This window comes from Aptenodytes patagonicus, chromosome 6 (genome assembly GCF_965638725.1).
Source record: "Aptenodytes patagonicus chromosome 6, bAptPat1.pri.cur, whole genome shotgun sequence".
Taxonomy (NCBI): domain Eukaryota; kingdom Metazoa; phylum Chordata; class Aves; order Sphenisciformes; family Spheniscidae; genus Aptenodytes; species Aptenodytes patagonicus.
Window position 1 is genome coordinate 43,387,804 of NC_134954.1, and position 21,290 is coordinate 43,409,093.

At 40.2% G+C, this 21,290-nt stretch overlaps 1 protein-coding gene across 11 annotated transcripts in view; it reads right to left on the minus strand.

Moving 5' to 3' along the window:
• ANKRD44 (ankyrin repeat domain 44) overlaps nt 1–21,290 on the minus strand; it is a 147,091-nt gene that overhangs the window by 20,419 nt on the left and 105,382 nt on the right. For 5 of the 11 annotated variants that reach the window (XM_076342286.1, XM_076342282.1, XM_076342283.1 and 2 more), the window contains exons 14-19: nt 21,120–21,260; nt 18,174–18,257; nt 17,038–17,149; nt 9,566–9,592; nt 3,744–3,815; nt 495–696 (exon numbers count right to left, since the gene is read on the minus strand). In XM_076342286.1, coding sequence (XP_076198401.1) covers nt 495–696; nt 3,744–3,815; nt 9,566–9,592; nt 17,038–17,149; nt 18,174–18,257; nt 21,120–21,260 — 638 coding nt within the window. The remainder of the gene's footprint in view (nt 1–494; nt 697–3,743; nt 3,816–9,565; nt 9,593–17,037; nt 17,150–18,173; nt 18,258–21,119; nt 21,261–21,290) is intronic. The other 6 variants (XM_076342288.1, XM_076342287.1, XM_076342284.1 and 3 more) reach the window with 3 other exon arrangements.

Below are 21,290 nucleotides of genomic sequence, written 5' to 3' on the forward strand. Positions count from 1 at the left end.
CCTGCAAAAGGTTGAAATTTTTAAACACCAGGATAGTTTCATCACCAGTGAGAGCCTACCTGTATTTTCAACCTTTCTTCCTTAGGAGAAGCAGTGAGGCACGTGCTCTCTCTTCCCCTGATGTTTTGGCCGAGGAACCATTAAGAGAAGATGTCGTAGGGGAAACATCACACATCTTAAAGAGCAGGTGGTAATAGAGAGGTAAGGTAGAGTAGAGGCAAGCGGGTAAGGGCAGAGCAGTAGTGGTGTGAAAAAATATGGGATTCTCTGTGAGGGAGGACTGAACCACTGGGGCAGAGGAAAAAAGACCAAGGAAATGAAAGGTAAGAGTTAACTGTAGGACCTTAGCAAAGAAGCAGCAGTCCTCAGTACAAGTCAAAATCTCCTCCTTCTGTTGTTTAGAAGAAATGTGCATAGGGATAGTAGGTAGGTAAAGGTAACTGCTTCTGTGTTTTAGCGTTTATACCACAAGAGTAACATAAGATCACACTCACCTGAGGCGTGGAGAGGGGTCCTTTTGGTGACATTGTCTTTTACAGTGACAGAAGCACCCTGGCTGATGAGAGCTTCCACGCACTCTGCATGTCCTTTAAACGCAGCCAGGTCCAAAGCAGTGCGTCCCTTCTCGTCCTTAATATCCAGGTCTACCAGAGATTGGAGAAGTACCTCCAAGGCTTGATGATGACCGTTATAGGCCTAGAAATATGAAATGAGTCATGTAAAGAACACAACTCTTGTCTTTCAAAGACTTTCACATAAAACGTGAATAAAATCCATCATTGTCACAGTCTCCTAAACACAGTAGAAATGACACAGTTTTCTTGATTCCTTATGACTCTCTCTTCAACTTGAAAGGATTTTCCCAAATTACACTGTAGCCAAGAAACTAAAAAATTCCTAGTGTTTAGGGACAGAAATTATGATTGTTGATTTGCTCTAACCTTCGAATACAACCCAAGGTGAGGAATTTCAGGCAATAATTTGCCGATTCAGCACAGGTGAATCAACAATTCATTTTTCACATTCTACAGTATCTTTCAGGGAAATGTTTGCTCAAAAACTAGATTCACTAGTGATGCTGGTCAGAGGTCGCATGGATTATCACCTAACTGGGTGCTAAATTCAACACATCTGCTGGTCTCCAACTAAACGAAAGCAGTTCTCAAACCAGATTTTTGTGCAAATACAAACACAAACTTGACCTGCTCTTTATAGCTGATGCTTCATGGAGTACTCCTGTCAGTAGGATCATGTGGTAGAACAAGTACAGTGGACAAGCAGATGCACTTCCAGACCTACAGCCACATCTGGGCCAACAGCACAAACACAGGTGACATTGCAAAAATCCAGTGGGTAGCCCCAGAAACTAGAAACATTTCATTCAGCTTTGTAGGGACTGCCCTCCTCTCCTTACTGTCAGACTCACAGAGAACATCCTTTTTATTTATACATGAAGGTATAATTAGTATTACCAGAGTTGAAGCAATTAATGAAAACAGAAGAGAAATGCAAACATGAAGGAACCAAAGAGCCACTGAATTTCAAGGTTAAGTAGTGGTGGCAGCAGCTTGCTCCTATTGACCATTGTCAAAAGTTCAAAGAACAGGACAGTGCAGGGAACAAACAGTTGTTTCCCTGTTAGACCGAGACAACTACTTAAGGAAAGCAAAGGCAAAAGCAGAAAAAGAAAAGCAAGGGGAAATTAGGGCACAGGGAACCCATATCTCAGAAAATACTCCAACACAGCTGCCAGCTTTTCTTCTTCATGACAATTTTACTTAGAAAACAACTAGCAACAACCTGATCTTTGACACAATATGAGGTACCTATCTTGAAGGTGCCATGCAGACTGTATAGCCCATCCTCTCCTTGAAAAGATAATAAAGTTGATTTTTTTCTTCCTGTTGGTTTGCCTTGTGCAGTCATTTACTCAACCATCACCATAATCATGCACCATAGCCTCAGAGAACGGCAGGTCAGTTTTTTGTTGGCTGCTAGTCCACCCCTTGTTTCTAAATCCTATTTCCATTCTAGGGTCAAACGTCTGTAAGCAGAGGCCTTGGCCACTGCACCGTATCAACCATTTGACAGGACTTCATGTTTTGGTGTAGGTTGCTGGCTTTCTGGATCCATGTGTGGAGACATTTGTGTGGACACTGCTAGACCTGGGGAAGGATGACCACAGGCACCCCAGTACATGGGAGGGTTTGAAACAAATGTCAGAGACACTCCTGGATAGCTGCAATTGAACTGTGAAATAGTGATGTTTTATGTAAGCTTTTTTATTTTTAAACTGTGGGTTTGGGATGTCTCAGGTGAATGAACTGTTGTTAACCAGCAACAGATACAAGAGGGAGAGCCACTGGCAGTATCCTTGTGAGGAGTCTGCCCAAGAGGGACCAGAGAGAAAATGAGTTTGCTGTCTGGGCCAGCTGCAGGGCAAGTCCCTTCCCAGCACAGGAATTTGTGCTGATGATAGTGCAGGTTGTAACTCCTCTATGGGCTTGGGAGTGACACTCTCCTTCCTGCAGTCTTCAAATTGCAGAAAAAAAGATGGGGAGAAGAGTTCAGTGACAAACTTGGTCTTTTAAGCCAACTGTTTTGGCTCTTGTTCCCTCAGATAACGCGTGGATAATTCAAACCTCAGGTCAGAGCTGTTCTGGCTGACTGGGAAACAGAGATATGATTGCTACAGAACTAAAACTTGCCCCTATTTTCACATAAGCAAGTTGCTTCCCTTTCAAAAGGAGGGCAGCTTCATGGCGAGTTTGAATATTCAGTGAAGAGCCAGTTTGTGAAAGACGTATGAGGAGAGGCTGAGAGAGCTGGGACTGTTCAGCCTCAAAAAGAAAATGCTCAGGGGGGTCTTATCAATGCGTATAAACACCTGATGGGGGATCAAAGAAGACAGAGCCAGACTCTTCTCAGGGGTGCCCAGTGACAAGACGAGGCAATGGGCCCAAATTCAAACATGGGAAAGTCCATTTAATGCAAAAAAACCCCCATTTTTACTGTGATGGTGGTCAGACATTGGAATAGATTGCCTGGAGACTGTGAACTCTCCATGCTTGGAGATATTCAAAATGTGATGGGGCATGGCCCTGAGAAAACCTGCTCTAGATGACTCTGCTTTTAGCACGGAGGTGGGACTAGCTGATCTCCAGATGTCCATGTCGACCTCAACTATTCTGTGATTCTGCACAAAACTGGGAAGAGGGATCATGAATCTTGAGCTCTTGGGAAAGGGGAGCTATTGTGATCTCTGAGGCCCACATATGCTGGATGCCCTTTTGATAGCACGGTTTCCGTGGCATGCTCCCAGGGCAATGCTGGGGTTTAAGCATGCTTTCCCACACCTTGCTGTGTACCAGACAGTTTTTTGCACTCTGTACATCTCCAGGAGAACATCAGAGTATCCCATTCCATGACCAAAGCCATAGGCTCAAGCTCCAGCCCCAAATTTATAAACTAGTTATAAATAAAAGTTGCAACTTTCCATTTAATTTCACTTCGGTGTCTGTGTCTTCTTCTTACCTGAGTGTTAGAGTCGATAAGAACAAAGAGCTTCAACTGTCAAAAACTTAATTAACGATTCCAGCCCAGAACCTGGTTTTGTTACATCTAGGCCTACATCCCTTCCCAGCTTTTTCAAAACAAGTCTATGATTAAACCTGCTTCAAAGACAGAGATTAAGGAATTATTCTAGGAGATAATGATCAACACTTCACATGTCTCATACTTACAGCTAAATGCAAAGGACTTTTCGTAGCTGCAGAATCAGACTCCTCAAACATATTGTTGGTTTTTTCCAGAAGCTGGGGGAGGGAAAAAAAAAAAAGACAGTCTTAAAACATCTTTGCATGAGATGGGATAAATTCTCATGGACTATAAATCAGCAGACAAACATGTATTTTGTCCTCAGATGTCTGCAGTGAGTATTGAAGGACTGTGAGGAATAAATACTTCACAACCTTTTCTGTAAAGTATTTTCAAGTTTTTCCCCACAGGGTAAAATTATAAAAATAGTTTAAAAGCTTGTCACGAACATCCTTACCCCGATTAATTAGTTTCCTTGAAATCATAGGGCCTGCTTGGGTGAGAAAGGAACCCTCAAAAGGAAAGATTTGTGGAGTAGAGCCCTCAGTAAGTTTACACTGGAAAAAGCGCACTTTCATAATTACACAGGTAATGCATATGCAAGCCATGTCTGACACAGCGTTTCAGATAATTCTGACACATAATTAGCACTGGGAATAATTATAACTGAGCTGTGAGTCATTCACAGTCATTTTTATAATTTATCAAAGTAGAACCTGCTCCTATAATCTTCTGAATTCTTCCGAAACGCAACACATTCTTGAACTCTTACAAACATCTAATAACATGCATCGCATTTTTATATGATCCTTTTCATTTCAAGGGATCCCAAAGCATCTTAAGGCTTAACAAACAGGGCATTCCCGTCCATCTAGAAGGAGGAACTGTGGATTAGCACCACTCCACAATAGCACATGAACCCTGACAACTTACCCAATTGAGGCTGCAAAGAAAATCATGCACAGTATTGACAACAATATTGAGAATTCAACATTTGTTGAGTAGCACTGCTCATGTGCATGGCAGTAATAACTACTCAAATAATTAGTCTCCAAATACCTTTGTGACTGGAAATTAGCATTTTACAGAAATTTAGTAATAGGAGATTGTAAAAAGGAAAGAAAAGCATGACAGGTAATTACAACTGACTTGTAGTATTTCTAAGGTTACAAGTCAATTTTTCACACAGGTTTTTTGAGGGTTTTTTTGACAGAGTAAGGAATTAACTATAAGACTGCAAGAGAAAAAGAGGAAAGGTTTGTGACAATCTGGACAATTCTAGGTTATGAAAACATGGAAGGCTCTCCAAAAAGGCCAGTGAAAGCCTATGGTAGGCACAGAATTTACCTGCCTACACTGCAAGATGATGGCATATCCTAAATTCTGATGTATGCCTGAACTTTCGGTGTAACAAATTCGTCTTTAATAGACCTACATCAAGGACAAATTTATCCAAAAATCAAACTGGAATACAAGCTAGTATTAATAATGCATAAGATGTCACAAATCTCTTATTACAAGGACACTGATCTGAATCCTGTGGAAAAGCTAGAAAATTAAGCAGTAATTTTATTCATATATTTTGTGCCTAGTAAAACATCAGGACTGGGAAACAAATTTGTGTTGATGCAAATACCACTCATAAGCAAGTGGGTGTGTGTATTAACAGGTAATACAGATTTTAACACATCCCTGCAGCTAAGGGAAAAAAAAAAAATCAAGCTTTTCAGTAGGTTTAGGGCAGGGTTAGGAAACACATTTGGTCTTACCATGTGGAGCCACCTCCAGTTTAAAATATTGTTCTTCTTTTATATAAGATAGCTATAAACAGGTTGAAGCAGTAGCCAGCTCTGAATACATGAATACATTCTGATTTTCTCTAGTGAGTAAACAAACTAAAAAAAATCCCACCAAACAACCCAAGCACTAAGCTTGGGTTCCTCTGCCTGCCTAATACTGGCCTTTACTCTGAGTCCGTAAGGCCAGCACAGCAGACTAATTTAATCACTTTTAATTACATTTATCATCATCTGTTGAAATTCCAGGATCAAAATCTTAACATAGAAATACTTTCCTTAACCTGTCAGAAGGCTCCAAAAGTCTCCTGGAACAAGGTTGATAATTGCCTTTTGAGTAGGTGAAAAAACCACACAGAAAATTGACAAAATTAAGGCTCTAAAGGAACAAATTGTGGGATTGGAGAGCCCCTCACAAAAGGCATCTCCATGGCTTAGAGTTAAAGCAGCTTAGGCTGATGCAAACTAGGCTTAATGAGCTTATTACTCATAAGGCTGAATGTCTCCATCATAAAGCCAAGTGTAAACAAGAATTTCATGGTAAACCTGGTAGCTCTCAGATACATAGCCAGACAGTGCAAGAGGAGAAATTATAAATGAGAGCAAGAAGAGGAAGATTAAAGACACAGCACTAATAATTTTTTAGTATGCCTTGTCAAGCACCGCTTTAGAACAATTAAAACTAACTCATCTGAAGGATAAACATCATGCTCAAAGAGACAAAAAGTACCAGGTCCGAGTTACCAAGCAAATTCTCCAGTTTCACGAGCGTTTCTATGGTTCTAAGAATGCATTTATAGTAAATTACATATACTTGTTATAAGAACACATAAAGCTGTGTATCCTTGGGGGGCTCTAGCTCCATAATGCTTCCAGCTTAAGAGTATACTTGTAAGAAGCTACCCACAGTTGCACCTGTTTCTAAAAAAGGTGAATTTATCGCTCAAAACCATTTGCCCTGACAGCCATGGAAGCTTAAATCCACAGAGCCCGCAGAGCAATCTAAGCGTGTCTGCTGTGCTGCAATACACACCTGCCTGCTAGAAGCTGGCCAATGCATTTCACTGAAGACAGACAAATAAGCGTGAATTACTAACAGGTTTATGGTCATTGGTGGCTGACTGGAGAATGTCCCAGCATATCTCAGTTCTAATTTCTTGTGTCATTGACATAATGTCTTTTAGCTGATTACCTTTCTATATATTGATTGTCCGCAGATCTTAAGCGGATGTCAGAATTGTCCAGAGGCACTGCAAGTGAAATTGGTGGACACGGTTCTCTCTAGTTAGGTTATAGCCTTTTAAAAGGTAAGAATACCCTTACTTCTCTTTCTGCCTCTTGGAAATTCCCAGCACAACCCCTTCACTTCCCATAACAGCGCTATTTAATACTGTATGTAATTATCTTGTAAAGTCTTCTTCACACTCAGAAACAGGAACTTGAATGCTTTGGGAGTGAGATGCAGACAAAGTAAGATAAAACATGTCAATTATTCAGTTCTATTGTTACAAACTAATAGCGCTACAAGGCTGCTATTAGAAACTGTCTTCTCTCCCCCAGCTCTGTATGAAGATTAATAACATTTACAGTTCTCACAATTTTATTTTATTTGTACGGTAAGGGTATTTACAGACATAAGAGGCTTTACTGCTTGATTTTATTCTGTGGTTATAATAAAGGATTATATGGCAGGATATGGTATGGGGAGTTTTCCCCCCTCCATTTTTTTTTTTTTTTTTGCCTCAGATGTGCCAGGTAATGAGTCAGGGTAGATCTTATGATTGTCCTTATAGACTGTAATATATTCTAAAATTCAGCTCTGGTTAAAAAAAAAAAAAAAACAACTTCATGGAGCATCTCAGTAATTTAAAATTACCATTAGGCAGAAAAGGAGATAATACTTTAACCATGCATAAAAGGTTTAAGATACACTTTTAAAAGGAAGATGTCAGAAGCAACTTCAAACCGTAGACACTGTAACGATGGGTGCTATCTCAAATGCTATAAGAGAACAGAACGCGTGGTTCTGTACAAGCCATCCCGCACCCACACCTCCAGGCACAGCCATTTAAGTGCACTGCTGGTAGTTATGTTAAAGGTTTGCTCTAACTACCACTGAAGTTAAAGTGTCTTTTCTTTGAGAGTTTTACTATTTTAGTGAGTAAGGCAACTTCTACATTCCAACATGCATACTTCCAGCACTGTTAATGAACTTCTTCAGTTTGGTGCTATTAATACTAATCATAAAATGGCAAAACATTAGATTACATGTGTATAACCTATAAATGGCCTTTACTCTGAAAGGTTATTAAGCAAACGGCGTTCAGAAATTTTCACACACGTGAAGAGCTGATCAAAAGGCAATTAAGACAAAAGAAATAGTTGAATATTGCTCTTCTGCAATAATTCCATTGCAGTGTAGCTTATCACTTACAAGGTCATTCAGAAGTGGCAATTAGTAACAATTTTTAATGTCACTTTCAGAACTGAATAAAAATATATCAGCTAGGATATCACTTGGAATCTCATCTTTCCTGATAAATTGCAATAGATAATTGTCTCTGCTGGGGGAAAACATACCACCAGCAGCTTCTTTTAAATAAAGGCTTTTCCAGCAAGTAGCAAGCGGAAGATTGAAGACTCTCATCAGTTGTGTCAGATGAGATAGAACAGAGTAATAGAATTAACTTCTGCACTACTTTATACCAGGGAAGCACATTTTTAAATCTCAGAATTATTCTTGATTGAATAATTGAAAGGTGAAGTGGTACAAACATATCCTCGGGGGGGACAAGCAATCCTATAAGCTCTCTCCATATTTGTAACTACAAATGATCAAATTATTTTAATTTGATCAGGTTAAAAACAATACATATCCTTAACCCACAGTCTGATACGTTTTCCTAAAATCAGGCTTTAAAAATCAGATTAATCAGTGTTTACATCAATTTCACTCACGTGTGTAGATCATGGGTGAAGTTAAAATAACATAAGCAAGAAGTTTTGCAAGAGCTTAAGTAGACTGAGTCTGAAGAAATTTATTAGTAGTTCCATGCAGCTCTTCCAGTACAAAGTGTAAACATCCAATAAATATGCCACTTACCTGGCATATAAAAGAACAATGTTCAAGTCCTTAAACATATGTAAATTCAAGCAGACCTCCAGGCCACTGGCTGTTCTCACGTGGGACACTAATCTTCTGTTGGAGCTCCTCCACTTCATACAAAATCGTTTTATATTAAGCCATATGAGTGCCATATTCAGTGGGTTATACAGGAGATTCTCACCCAATGAATATACGAAGCAGGACAGCTCCAAACGAGAGCAGGAGATCCTACCCAGTACCAGCCAGCATAACATGTTGGTCACTTCCCGGGATGCAGAAGTCCAATTTCTTTGTCAGTCAGGGCAGAGATTTGAACCTGGAACTTTCACACTCGAATCATGCATATCATGTTTCTTTCTGGCCAGAAATTCTACCTCAGAGGTTCTGTAAAGCCTCATACTTTGGTTTAAGGACCCTCTTACCCAGGGAAAGTTTTGCAAAATTTCATACACTTGTGCAAAAGGTATAGGAAGGCTTTTATGTAGAGAAATTATTATCCTTAAAAAATTTTCTCTTTAGCTAGAAAATTTGAGCACTGGTGAAATACAGTGACAGTCAATTTTAAAAATGTGCATTTCAATGGTATTTTTGCTACTCTCCTCTCATTTGTGCCTCTACTGTGAAATACGCACAAGTGCTTTTTAAATTCAGACTCACTTGAAGACATGTAATTTACATTTCTTCTCCGAACCACTTTGAAATTGGCCACAAACTTCCAGAAAACAGACAAGCGTTGGTTCCATTTCACATTACCAAATGCAAAACATCCAGAACAGTGTCATGCCAGTCAGGTACGTGCACTTGACTCACAGCTCCTAAGACTGACTGAGGAAAAGCAACAGACTTTCTAGCAAAGCTTGAGCCTGTAAGCAACAGCAAGAAGGAAATCCAATGGAAACAAAAGCAGCACACATGCAGTGGCTTGAAGTACGTGGCATGCTAGATAAGAGTTGTGATTCTTCTTCTTCAGGCTTTATCAGAGTGAATACAAGGATTTACAAAATACTATAAGAAGTTTAAATAAAAATTAAAATACACAACATGCGATCATTTTTCATTTACTCACTATATCCAATGGAGTTTTGCTTCCAATCTAATTAAAAATGTCAATTAGAATAATTAAAGACATAAATATTCCAGTATAATAGTAATCTGCAAGTGTTTCTTGGGTTTTTGTTTTGTTTTTCCTGTAGAATAAACTGCATTGCAAGTGCTGCATGAACAGAATCACAAAATCATGCACACGTGATCCTGTGTGCACCAATCTCTACACTGTCCACCTACGGATGAAACACTCCTGAAGCAATGGCCTACTGCCTACTCTCAGACAGCCACTGTGAATAGATACCAGTTGCATTACTTCATAAGAGAAGAAGGGAAAGAGGAAAATAATGTTCGATGAGAATGTTTAAGATCAATCTAGTCAATTGACAAAATACAGATATACAGATACAAAATCCACACACTGTGGGAGATTGCCTAATGAAGTTAGATTGCTTTGTAAGCCTACAAATACCAATAAATCAGTGATAGGTTCTTTTTGAAAGTCTGCCCATGCAGGCAAACATCTTGCCTTATATAAATAAGCCTGATTACACCCCCAACATCCCACCCAGTGCCCACAGCTCTTTCTGAGCTATACAGTCTAATGCAATGCCATATGCCATGATCAAAGGCCCTTTTTATTGGATTCAGTAGATTTGAGGGAGTCAGATATTCTTCACACATTTACATTTAAACACCACACACAGATACACGCTCACAGACAGGTATTTAAGGCAACGGCAGAAGTCCACGACCTCTTTCCAAACTGAAGGAAAAATGTCTCCTGCAGTTCTGCAATGGCCTTGTTATTCTCTGTCAGAAGACAGCAGATGTAAGTGCCTCGCTTCTCCACCCCAGGAAAATAAAAATATAAACTAAAAAAGACAAAATCTGTCAGAGAGACAGAAAATAAACCTCAGAGACACTAGGCAATACTCCTATCCTACAAGCCAAAGTACCAGCAGGGTGCCAAAGAAAATGGTAAATTCCTGCACTCATGGAGTTCACAAGCAGCATTAGCTTTCCAGAAAACATTTTTAGGATTAAAATTATCTAGTTTCCAAAACATAAAATCTAAGCCAAAATATATTAGCATATCTAGCGTATATAGGCTCCTATTGATCGTTTAACCAGTGGGTACATACTGCACTAATGCTGACATCACAAATGACATGTAATGACAGTAATGCTGACATCACAACTGATGATCAGTTGTGATGGTAATTGAATCAATCTACCATTATTTGGGTGATTCTAGGACTGACAGACAAATTGGGTTTATTAAAGTTATTTTCAAGCATTAAGTTTCTAAGTTCTTTTCCTTTTTAGAGCCACTCGAGTTAATGACTTTGAGCTTCCACCACTGACAAAGGAGCTTCCACGTGGGAAAAGCTCTCATAGACATAGGTACAAAGTCATTCACCACATGAAACACTATCACCACTGGTTTCCGACAAAACGTTCCCTTTAAGAAAGAGGGTGTTGGTCACGGAGACGGACAGGCATTCACGAAGGAGAAAACCCAGAACGTATCCCCTGAATGAAGAGATTCAGGCCAGGAGGTGGCCTAGGGGTTGCCGCTGGACAAGCATCCAAGCCAGATCCCCATGTGGCAAAAGGCTTTTTAACACCTACCCCAACCACACTTGAGATTCATTTGTCACTAATTACCACTGTCCTGCTCTTAGATGGATGAATGAACAAGTTCTTGTTGATAAGAGAGATATATAGTTAGTAGCAGCCACATCAAAGATTTATAGGGTATGTGACTTCAATTTCTCCATGGGTTAAGGAACCAAGTGTTTGAAGGCACGGCTTAACTATTTTCCAGTGCTAACAGCAGGTCTAATAAAAGGTGATTTCTTTCTCTTCAAACCCAGCCTCTCCTTTCACGGCACAGCCAAGATGGCCTTCTGCTAGTGGAAAATATCCCTCTGCCCCTTCTCCCTGACACAGACGGCTGTGCGGACCACCTCGCTTCAGGCAGGCAGACAGACTGAGATTTGCCTTCTCTTTTGGACACGGTTTTCGGTTAAACCATACTCTCCTCCCATCCTCAAATGAATTAGCCCCTGTGCCGATTCAATTTCTATTAGCCAAAGAGGGAATTTCATTTGCTCATGGAATAAAGAGAAGAACAGATTAAAAGAAAAAATAACCATCAATTCTTACAGTCAGAGAAGAGATTTCACTACAGGAGACAGGCATTTAATTCTGTTTGCCCTAACACTGCACAGAAACCTATTTTTACCAGCACAAAGTGCTTGACTGCTTCGCCAGATAGAATTTTAATGTGAAATTACAATTTACATTTTACTCTTTTCACACCAATAAGGATTTTGTGATAAGATATCATTTCAATGAAAAAACCCACCATATTTTTCTTTTTTCCAAAGTAGTTTGGTGATGTGATCAGCTCTAAAATACCAGCTAGCAACCATGACCGATATCCCTGACTACCGAACACGAAAGAAGTCAGTCCCAATCTAAACAAACGTGAGGTTATTTTTAGAAGTAGGAAAGCAGATGGGAGTTTCAGTTGCTTGTGAGCACACATGCCCACCATTCAGCCTTTATGAATGGCTCCTTACAGATGGAGAAAGAATTCAAGAGTCTGCTTCCACTCTTCTCTTTTTAGCAACATCACATCATTCATTGCAGGGCAACTACCCCACTAATATCCCAGACAACCTAAAGGTCCTCCAGGAAAAAAGCTTCTGTCATTGAGCTCTGTGGTTGAACACACAAACACAAATTTTATTTGTTTGGGTCAGAGGACATGACCTTTTCACTCTTAATCCTTATTTCTCCTAATACCTCTCCACTCCCCACAAAGAAATTTAGCTAAATTCCGGCCAAGGTATTGGGCTCACAGTAAACACAAAAGTCAAAACATGAAAATATATTTTTGTAGATAAACCTGCCTTTCCTAAACTGTACTCAAACGTGTAAATATTTTGTAATGCTGAGAAGCTATGGTGCTTAAAGCACAGATCAGATCCCTCAGCGAAGGAAACTCCATTAGATACTGCACCTTCTTCTTCAGACTTTTTTCTTTAAGTGACTATTTATTTAGAAATAAGCTATTTTAGATATCTGTTATAAAAACCAGGGGGGAGAGGGGAAGAAAAAGTTACTCTTACAAGGTCTTTTATAAACTTGACATATTCTGGAACACTGAAATAATTCCCTAACATTTTGCCAAAGTTCGATATTGTGCATGTAGAGAAATACTAGTAACCATTATTCATAAACTCAAGCTCATTTTTGCACCCACTTTGCCTTAGTTTTGATCAGAATTAAAGCTTCATATTTTATATGTACTCTTTCCCCTAACAGTTTTATGCCCATAAAGAACTGTCTTGTTCTGGGGAAGATAATTCCTAGATATTTTCATCTATGACCTATCAATAGTAAACCAAAAATATTTATCCAAGGGATGAAACACTAAAATAAGAGTTAATCTGGCACTGAAAAATAATGTTGTTATTTCAATAATCCCGCCTGAAAATCTCTTCTTCAGGATGGAAGGGATTGGAAATATTTTAGGAGTATTCCGCATGTCAGAGTTCCTGTGATATAAATTAGTGGTTTGAAGTTAGCACTTTTAAGAAAGACATCAATTTATCGCTGTTATTGCACATGTGAAACCAAGTCTCCCTGCCTATCTACAGACATATTTACGTTGGAATTAGGGCTGCTGGGCTCCCACTGTTCCTTGAGTAAGAGCAACTAAAAATATTGCAAATCTTATTTTCTTTTTCATTAGCACTGAAGACAAGAAAAACAAGAAAAATGTATTTCCAAGATACAGCAACAAAACAGCCAAGTACTCCTCAGACATAACCAGCTGTCCTCGCGCACCTACTATACACACTAACCCACCAAGTCAACCTGCAGCGTTAACTGGAATCATCAGCTGCCTCCACCATTACCGAGGAGAGCCCGGTGCAGCTCAAGAGAGACAAACGAGGCAAATAGCATTGCCAATTTCCTGGATCTCCATTGGTTTAGTTTTCAAAACTGATAAACAGCAGGCTTGAGGACTAAGACGGCATTTGATGACTTACTGTTCTCTCTTCTACATGGAAAAGAAGGGGCCTCTAGATAAAAGTCATGCCTAGAAACAATTAAACCTTAGTGGATGCTTCATTCAACTATGAATAACTAGAGCAATCAATGTACTGTGGTTAATAGCTACCAGAAATAAAGATCATGGTTCATGACGAAGTCCTTGTCATAGGGCCACCACAGAGAGCACAATAAACTGTGACCAAGCCACCAGCGAGCCTCACAAGACAGTGAGGCTCCTTTCCATCTGCACCAGATGAAGTCTTATTGCAGCTTTTACACACAGCCTTCAAGTAGCCATAGATAACCATAACTCTGTCAAAAACAATTTGATTGCATTACAGGATAGTGTTGTCTATAGATGACACTACTTTATTAGATGAAGCACAGGAATCAACAATTGTCTTAATACCTGAGAGTCTCACGTTGGAATAAGTGAATAAACGTAGGCACGATGATTATTTCCATTTCATGCCCACGGCACAATTACCTTTCAGCTACTCAAGACTTCGGTCCTGACCCTTTTGTCATCCTGAATTCAAGCAATGCAAAACAATCAGTGTAGATGTGGTGCCTGTATCAGTTAGTTAGTCACTCTTCCAAAATATAAAGTTATTAAACTCGGGACTTGGTAACTCACTAGAGCTAAGGGACAACTGCTCACATGAACAAAACAGAATCACCTTCTTCTGACAGCGGGTGCAGAGATGACGAGTCCTGGTCCTACTGTTGATTGAGCACAAATGCTTTCTGGTACATTTAGCTTTTGTGTTCCAGAGAGAAAATGAGATGCCTGTCAACCTCTGAACACCAATGGCAAAATCCTGGTCCCTCAAAGCTTTAAGGTAGACAACCTAGTACACAATAGTGGCCCTTTGCATGCAAAAGGCTAAAATTCATAGCAGTTTTCTTTCACCGGTGTACACAGAACAGCTGTATGACTATAACTTTACAAATGATACCCTTGGGTTTTTATACGGCAGCTATAGTCACAAATATGGGAAGACTGACACGGAAAAACATTGAATTTCTCTGTCCAAATATAGAACACTTGCTGCACAGCTGCCTCTAGCACACAGTTTGCATTTCACCCTCCAATATTAAAAGAAAACCCAAGACCTCTGATATGCACTGCATTTCCAGCTCTTCCTTTTGTCTGGCAAGCCTAAGCAACACTGGGGCTCGATAGCAGGTCATTGTCTGCAACTGATAGGTTGCCAGAAAACATGCACAGCAACAAGCAAAAGAAAAGAGAGGGGACCTTGCTCCGTGCCTGCTCCATGCCTCGTGGCACACAGGAACTGTGATATGAAGGCTGAAAGAGAATTCCCCAGTGAAGGTGCTGTTACAGAGATCTCTGCTCATGCAAGTCATGCAAGAATCTGGTGATAAGGCACAAGTAAGGTTGCAATACACATTGCTGTGGCCATACAAGCACAGGCTTGTACACCGCACAGAGGAGGCTACTCTCTATATACACCCTACAAATACGAAGAACATCGGCTTTTGTTCCAAATGGGCGGCAGGCTCAGCAGAGGACCCCTCCATCCCCGTGGGCAGAGTCACGAGAGATCAGCTCTAGGAAAAGGCTCTAAACAAGGAAAGGTTAAACTTGCTGCCACAAGCAACAAAGGAGCAGTGATATTTTAAGTGTCCTAAATATACATGCTTGCAGGTGGGAGCTAAAAAGTCTTAAGATCCCACCTGAGACTCTGACCCAGGGCTGCCCTGGCGTAATTACAGGTCAAGGCTTCCTAGCTGTTGTGACCCTGACGTAGGTCAGCTGCAGTATTTCTCCTGTGGTGGCAGTAACTGACAGCGCTGGTAAATGTGGTGTGAAAGCGGCATGCGCTGTGCAGAGCTCCTTTTCAATAATTAAGTACTTTGACTCTTCAACAAAGATAGAAAGAACCAAACAACATAAAACACTAAACAGCACACAGTGTTCTTACTAAAGCATGAATATCTATACAATTTTCTAATTAGAGCTTTTTTTAAAGCAATTAAAGCCTATTTATATGTGACACCATAATTTTGGATCACCCTGTATATCAAGCAGTTCAGTTAATGCCCATCTTCATGACACTTATTTTACAAGTCACAAACTTCTATAAATCCATACTATACATCTCCCAAATCCAATTTTTGGCTAAAAATTTTTGGCTTCTTATGCGATGCAATTTCTAATCATTCGGGTCCAACAACAAAAAAAGCCCAGTTACATTGCATACAAGGTTAATCTTGATGATGGTAACTTTATCAATGCTGCTATTGGCGGAATATACTGGCGGAAAAGGACCTGGGGGTGTTGGTCGACAGCCGGCTGAACATGAGCCGGCAGTGTGCCCAGGCGGCCAAGAAGGCCAATGGCATCCTGGCCTGTATCAGAAATAGTGTGGCCAGCAGGAGTAGGGAAGTGATTGTGCCCCTGTACTCGGCCCTGGTGAGGCCGCACCTCGAATACTGTGTTCAGCTTTGGGCCCCTCACTACAAGAAGGACGTTGAGGTGCTGGAGCGTGTCCAGAGAAGGGCAACGAGGCTGGTGAGGGGTCTGGAGAACAAGTCTTATGAGGAGCGGCTGAGGGAACTGGGACTGTTCAGCCTGGAGAAAAGGAGGCTGAGGGGAGACCTCATCGCTCTCTACAACTACCTGAAAGGAGGTTGTAGCGAGGTGGGTGTTGGTCTTTTCTCCGAAGTAACAAGCGATAGGACGAGAGGAAATGGCCTCAAGTTGCGGCAGGGGAGGTTTAGATTGGATGTAAGGAAAAATTTCTTTACTGAAAGAGTGGTGAAACATTGGAACAGGCTGCCCAGGGAAGTGGTGGAGTCCCCATCCCTGGAGGTTTTTAAAAGACGTGTAGATGAGGCGCTTAGGGACATGGTTTAGTGGGCCTGGTGGTGTTGGGTTGACGGTTGGACTCGATGATCTTAGAGGTCTTTTCCAACCTCAATGATTCTATGATTCTATGATTCTATGATTCTATTGTTTCACCAGAGGCAAAAAGGCACTGCAGGTATGCAGCTGACAAAAGCTATTTACTCTCTCAGTTTGCAAGTCAGATAATGTGCCAGCTGCAGAAGGCACATACACTGTCATGCACTGGGAACTATCCCTTACTACTGGCACATACACTAGGAATATTTTGGTAACAATTAAAAATGATTTGAGCACACATAAACTCCACTCAAAGACAACATTTAAGCACCAGCTTGTTGAACAAGGACGGGATTATCAAGATTAGCATGTTTTTAAGATACGTCTCGTTGCATATATTTGAGTTTACTGCACCTTACTGCAGGTTTTCACAGATTTGTAAATATCCAAGGAACTGAAATAGTAACCATCAGGGGAGTTCATAATACTAGCATATACACATATATAAATCAGCAGATAAGAGACTTCTGAACTGTCTGAGCACTCACCAGTTCCAAACACTGTCGGTGCCCATATGCAGCAGCATAATGCACAGTGTTGTACCCCTCTTTGTCTTGGATGGATGGATTGGCATCGTTTTGTAGAAGGAACTCTAGACACCTGTGGACAATTCACTCGTTTAAATGAGAACTCTCAATATTTAACATACTTATTCCTCACTGCAACTAGGAGTGGCATTGAAAACTGGCAGTTAATTCTGTATTTCTAGCAGCACCTCAAATCACTTACAAGTGTCCCTCTTTTCACCAATAGCTCCCCACATTCACCATTTTTTAAAACAGAAAATCCCCACTCATCTTTGAAGATCTTCATAAAAAACAGTCTTCAACCCAACTTTATGGCTACTCTAGATTACAAAATGATTTTCTATTACAAAGCCTGAAAGAAAACTACACAACTCTGTACCATGATGTAAACAGCCTAGATTTGCTACCACTGTACATAAAAACTCATAGATCAAACCACTGGCCTCCAAACACGCACTATGGCAAGCTGAAAAATAAAGACTTAACTGAGTTAATTTCCTGGCATGTACGTACATAAATATATTTTCTTCTTTGTTGGCCTTTTTTTTTTAAAATCATGTGTTTTTCAAAGGATCCCTTATGCTCTTTATAGCTCCTGCCACTTTTTCTTATACCATCAAGGAATCATCATTTTGTTATTAGTACTTCCTTCCATAGCTTGTAATTTGTAGTGAATGTAAGGCTGTCATATGAAAAAGGGGATTTTTAAAACAAAAAAAATCATTAAGCAGCTAGATGAAAATGTCAATCCAAGTAAATACATTGAGGAAGCCATTGGCTACTTCTTTTTGCAACATACATACTCAGTGCAAAGCATTAAAATAAGTCAGTGCATGATACTAAAGAATTATTAAATTACTGAAGCAGTACAGTACATTTTCAATTAAGAAACAGCAACAAGCACAGAAACAGAAATATTAGGGTATATGTGCACAGAGAAGAGCATAGAGCTTTTTTTCTTTAGGTGAGCCCCCATTAAAGCTAAGCATTGTGTTTAGCAGAGCAGTGAACGAGCAAAAGCAGAGTGTAAACTGCAGCCCAAAGCAGTGGCATTCTCCAGAAATGGCGTCTAACTGCTTTATTGACACCAAACTTACAATGCAGCTTCTTTTTCCTTCATCTCACTGGCTCTTTCAAGTTCTTCAGCATTTTCATGGGAGTTACCTAAAATATTCTTTCTTCTTAGCATAGAGGACAGAAAAATGCAACTTATTTTCAAAATATCATACCAGTGATTTTGACACAGTCTGCCACCCATCCCCAATCTCCTCTTCAAGGAGTTGACCTCCTCCAGCCAACACTAAGAATTATACAAGTTAAATGAGTGTACTGCATGGGTCTGCAGCTAATAAGTTTTGCAAGCCATGGAGACAACTACAACATGGTAGTTTATTGTCCTGCAAGTCAATACCAGGGAAAAAAAAAAAACAACAGAAAATTCTGGTTTCTATCAGAAAGAGTTTGATCATCTCTTTCTAGAATCCCTCCATTTTTCCCACAGCAGTGTTGTGCATTTTGTTTCCTTTGCAGAGAGGAACTCAGGATTACCACAGCTTGCTTCTTCCTACAGTAACCTGCTAGTTCTTCTCTAGCATTTAGGGTTTAGAGAAACTTTAATCACTGATACTAAATCCGTCTATCTTGAATCTGCATTAGCTGAGTTGCTGACTCTCCTCGCTTTCTGTGAAATATCTTGGCAACACTGTGTGGATCTTTCAGTCGGATTCTTTAGATTCTTCAAAGAGCTCAACATGTCTTCATATTCCTGCCCACTCGGATCATTTTTGGCACCTCTGCTTCTCAGCTGGATGGATGGCAGACAGAAGACTATGATTTGTGATCTTACAATCATGAGCTCGTGATTATGATCTTTCTTGGCCACCAAGGCTAACACAGAATACATCTACAAACTGCTATCATCATGGACTAGTAGCTTGAAAGGTTTGTAGAAGGACAGCTTGCTAATTTCAATCCCAGTGTAACACGCAAATTTCAGACTGGATTCTGCACAATGCAGAACAATACATCCTTTCTTTAACATGCAATTTCCCATTTGTAGTATCAAGATTTGACATTCTTCCTGTGGGTGCTAGCAGTAATGGATTGTTCTACAAACCCAGGGTCTGTCTGATGTCCCTGACTCAGAGAAAACTTCATTATTAATAAAATAACTCCCCTGAATATTAACATTGTGAGCTTATAGACAGTACTCATGTACTATGCTGAAGTCCTACCTGCGTCTGCTTTCAGTTAACTACAAATCAGTGAGATCCCAAAATAAGATTCCCTGAACAGAGTAAGTGATGATCTGGAGAAACAGTACATACTTGGAAACTGCAATCATCTATTTAATGAAAATGCTGCTGTGATTTCCATTGCAGGAAAGGGTACTTTCTGAAGACCATAAGCAACAACAATTACCAAAATAGCTGAAACAGTGGGGCAACCTCACTGCACCAAGACTTCTCCCTGCTCATTAACTGCCCACATCCAAAGTTAAATAATTATGAATATTCTTTGGACTGAGATTGCCTGACCTTGGGAGTTTTTTGCCATTCAGCAGGAAAACAAATACGCTGACCTATAAAATCACGGACTGCAAAGAGCATTTCATCTATGTAACAAGGCTTCTTCCAGAACATCTCAAACGGGAAAACTTAATGAGAAGACAGCATCACCACATCAGAATCAATTTAGGTTTGGACTACGAGGGCAAATAAAGGCCACATATTCCTGCTAATGTTCAGGATGTGACTAAAGTAAGCTTTCTTTTTTTTTTTTTTTTTTAATTAGTGATGGAAGTAGATACATCCTTAAGTTGTTTAAATGCAGGAACTTCACCTACAAAGAGCCAAAAGCTGAAAAACACACAGAATCAAAAGTCTCAACACCCTGAGTAACAACTCACCCTGGCAAGACAGAATTAGAAACAGCCAGTGGTGAAAACCTTCCTACAAGCCTACTCTGATTGTAATGCCAAGCACAGACCTTTGAAGATCCTGCTGCCTTCTTCCCAGCACTGTTCAGGTTTGAGAGTGATAGGGAAGACATTTTTTATATCAGTATTATCACAGCAAATGATGAAGAAGCTACCAAGGCTCTGGTATGGCATCCAAACCTCTACCATAAAGTTAAGCTGAAGTTTTCCTGCAGTGGCTTTGAGGTGGTATTCTGCTGGGAATGAGCCAGATGTATTTTTACCAGACCTCACTATATGAGAAACCAAGAAAATAGCTCCTTAGTGTCTAAAGGAATGAGACAGAGAAGCATGGGATGACCTAAAATAAATACAGGTTGCTAACAGTTTTAAGAGAGAACTAACAGTATAATTGAGCCTGTTTTATACAGTATGTTATAAGGAAGAGATTGCCAAAATATGCAACTATCTGGGAATTAGAAATTGCAGTCACTAACCACAGGATTTCTGAGTGTTGCAGCTGTTTTCTCCCTTTCTCACAAGAACAGCACTGCATTCTGCCAAAGGATATTCCCCAGGCCTCTCTCTTTTTAAAGTCTTGAAAAAGCAACCTGTTTGGACAGGGTGAGCATTTTTATCAGCTCTGACAATGGAGAGAGCCTGATGGGTAGATCTATCTCATCTTTTCCAGAAAGTCTGTCAGAATGGCCAGATATTTGTCTGTCACAGCAGTCCATCTGGGAAAACCTTTCCTGATGTCTCCCGCTCCATCCCTTCTGATGGACTTGCAAAGCAGATGTAGAAAATTCTCTGAGCTTACTCTTGTGAGGAAACCACACAGAGGAAAACATAGGACAAAATGTTGTGAAAATAGTTCAGTAGGACAGGGTGGCTGCAAAACTCTGCGATACATCAAAGGTAAACCGTAGAGCTGAAATGCCACATCATCTGGGGATGGCTTATAGTCAGAGCAACTCAGTGTAGAGTTATGCATACATCCGAGAGAAATTCCTTTGCTAGCGGGATCATTTATGTCATGCTCAAATGACATAGCATCATGAAGAGAATAGAATGACACTGATTTAGCAAAACACTTTAAACAAGGAATACAAAGAGGCTTTCTTACTTTCGGTCCATGTCAGAAGCAGCAGCATAGTGCAAAGGGGTGCGTCCCCAGTCATCTGTTTCATTAATATTGGCTCCTGTTGTCACCAGTGTCTCAATACAGTGGAAATGACAATTTGCAGCTGCATAGTGCAACGGTGTCCTGGAACATAAGCGACAATTTGTTAGCTCA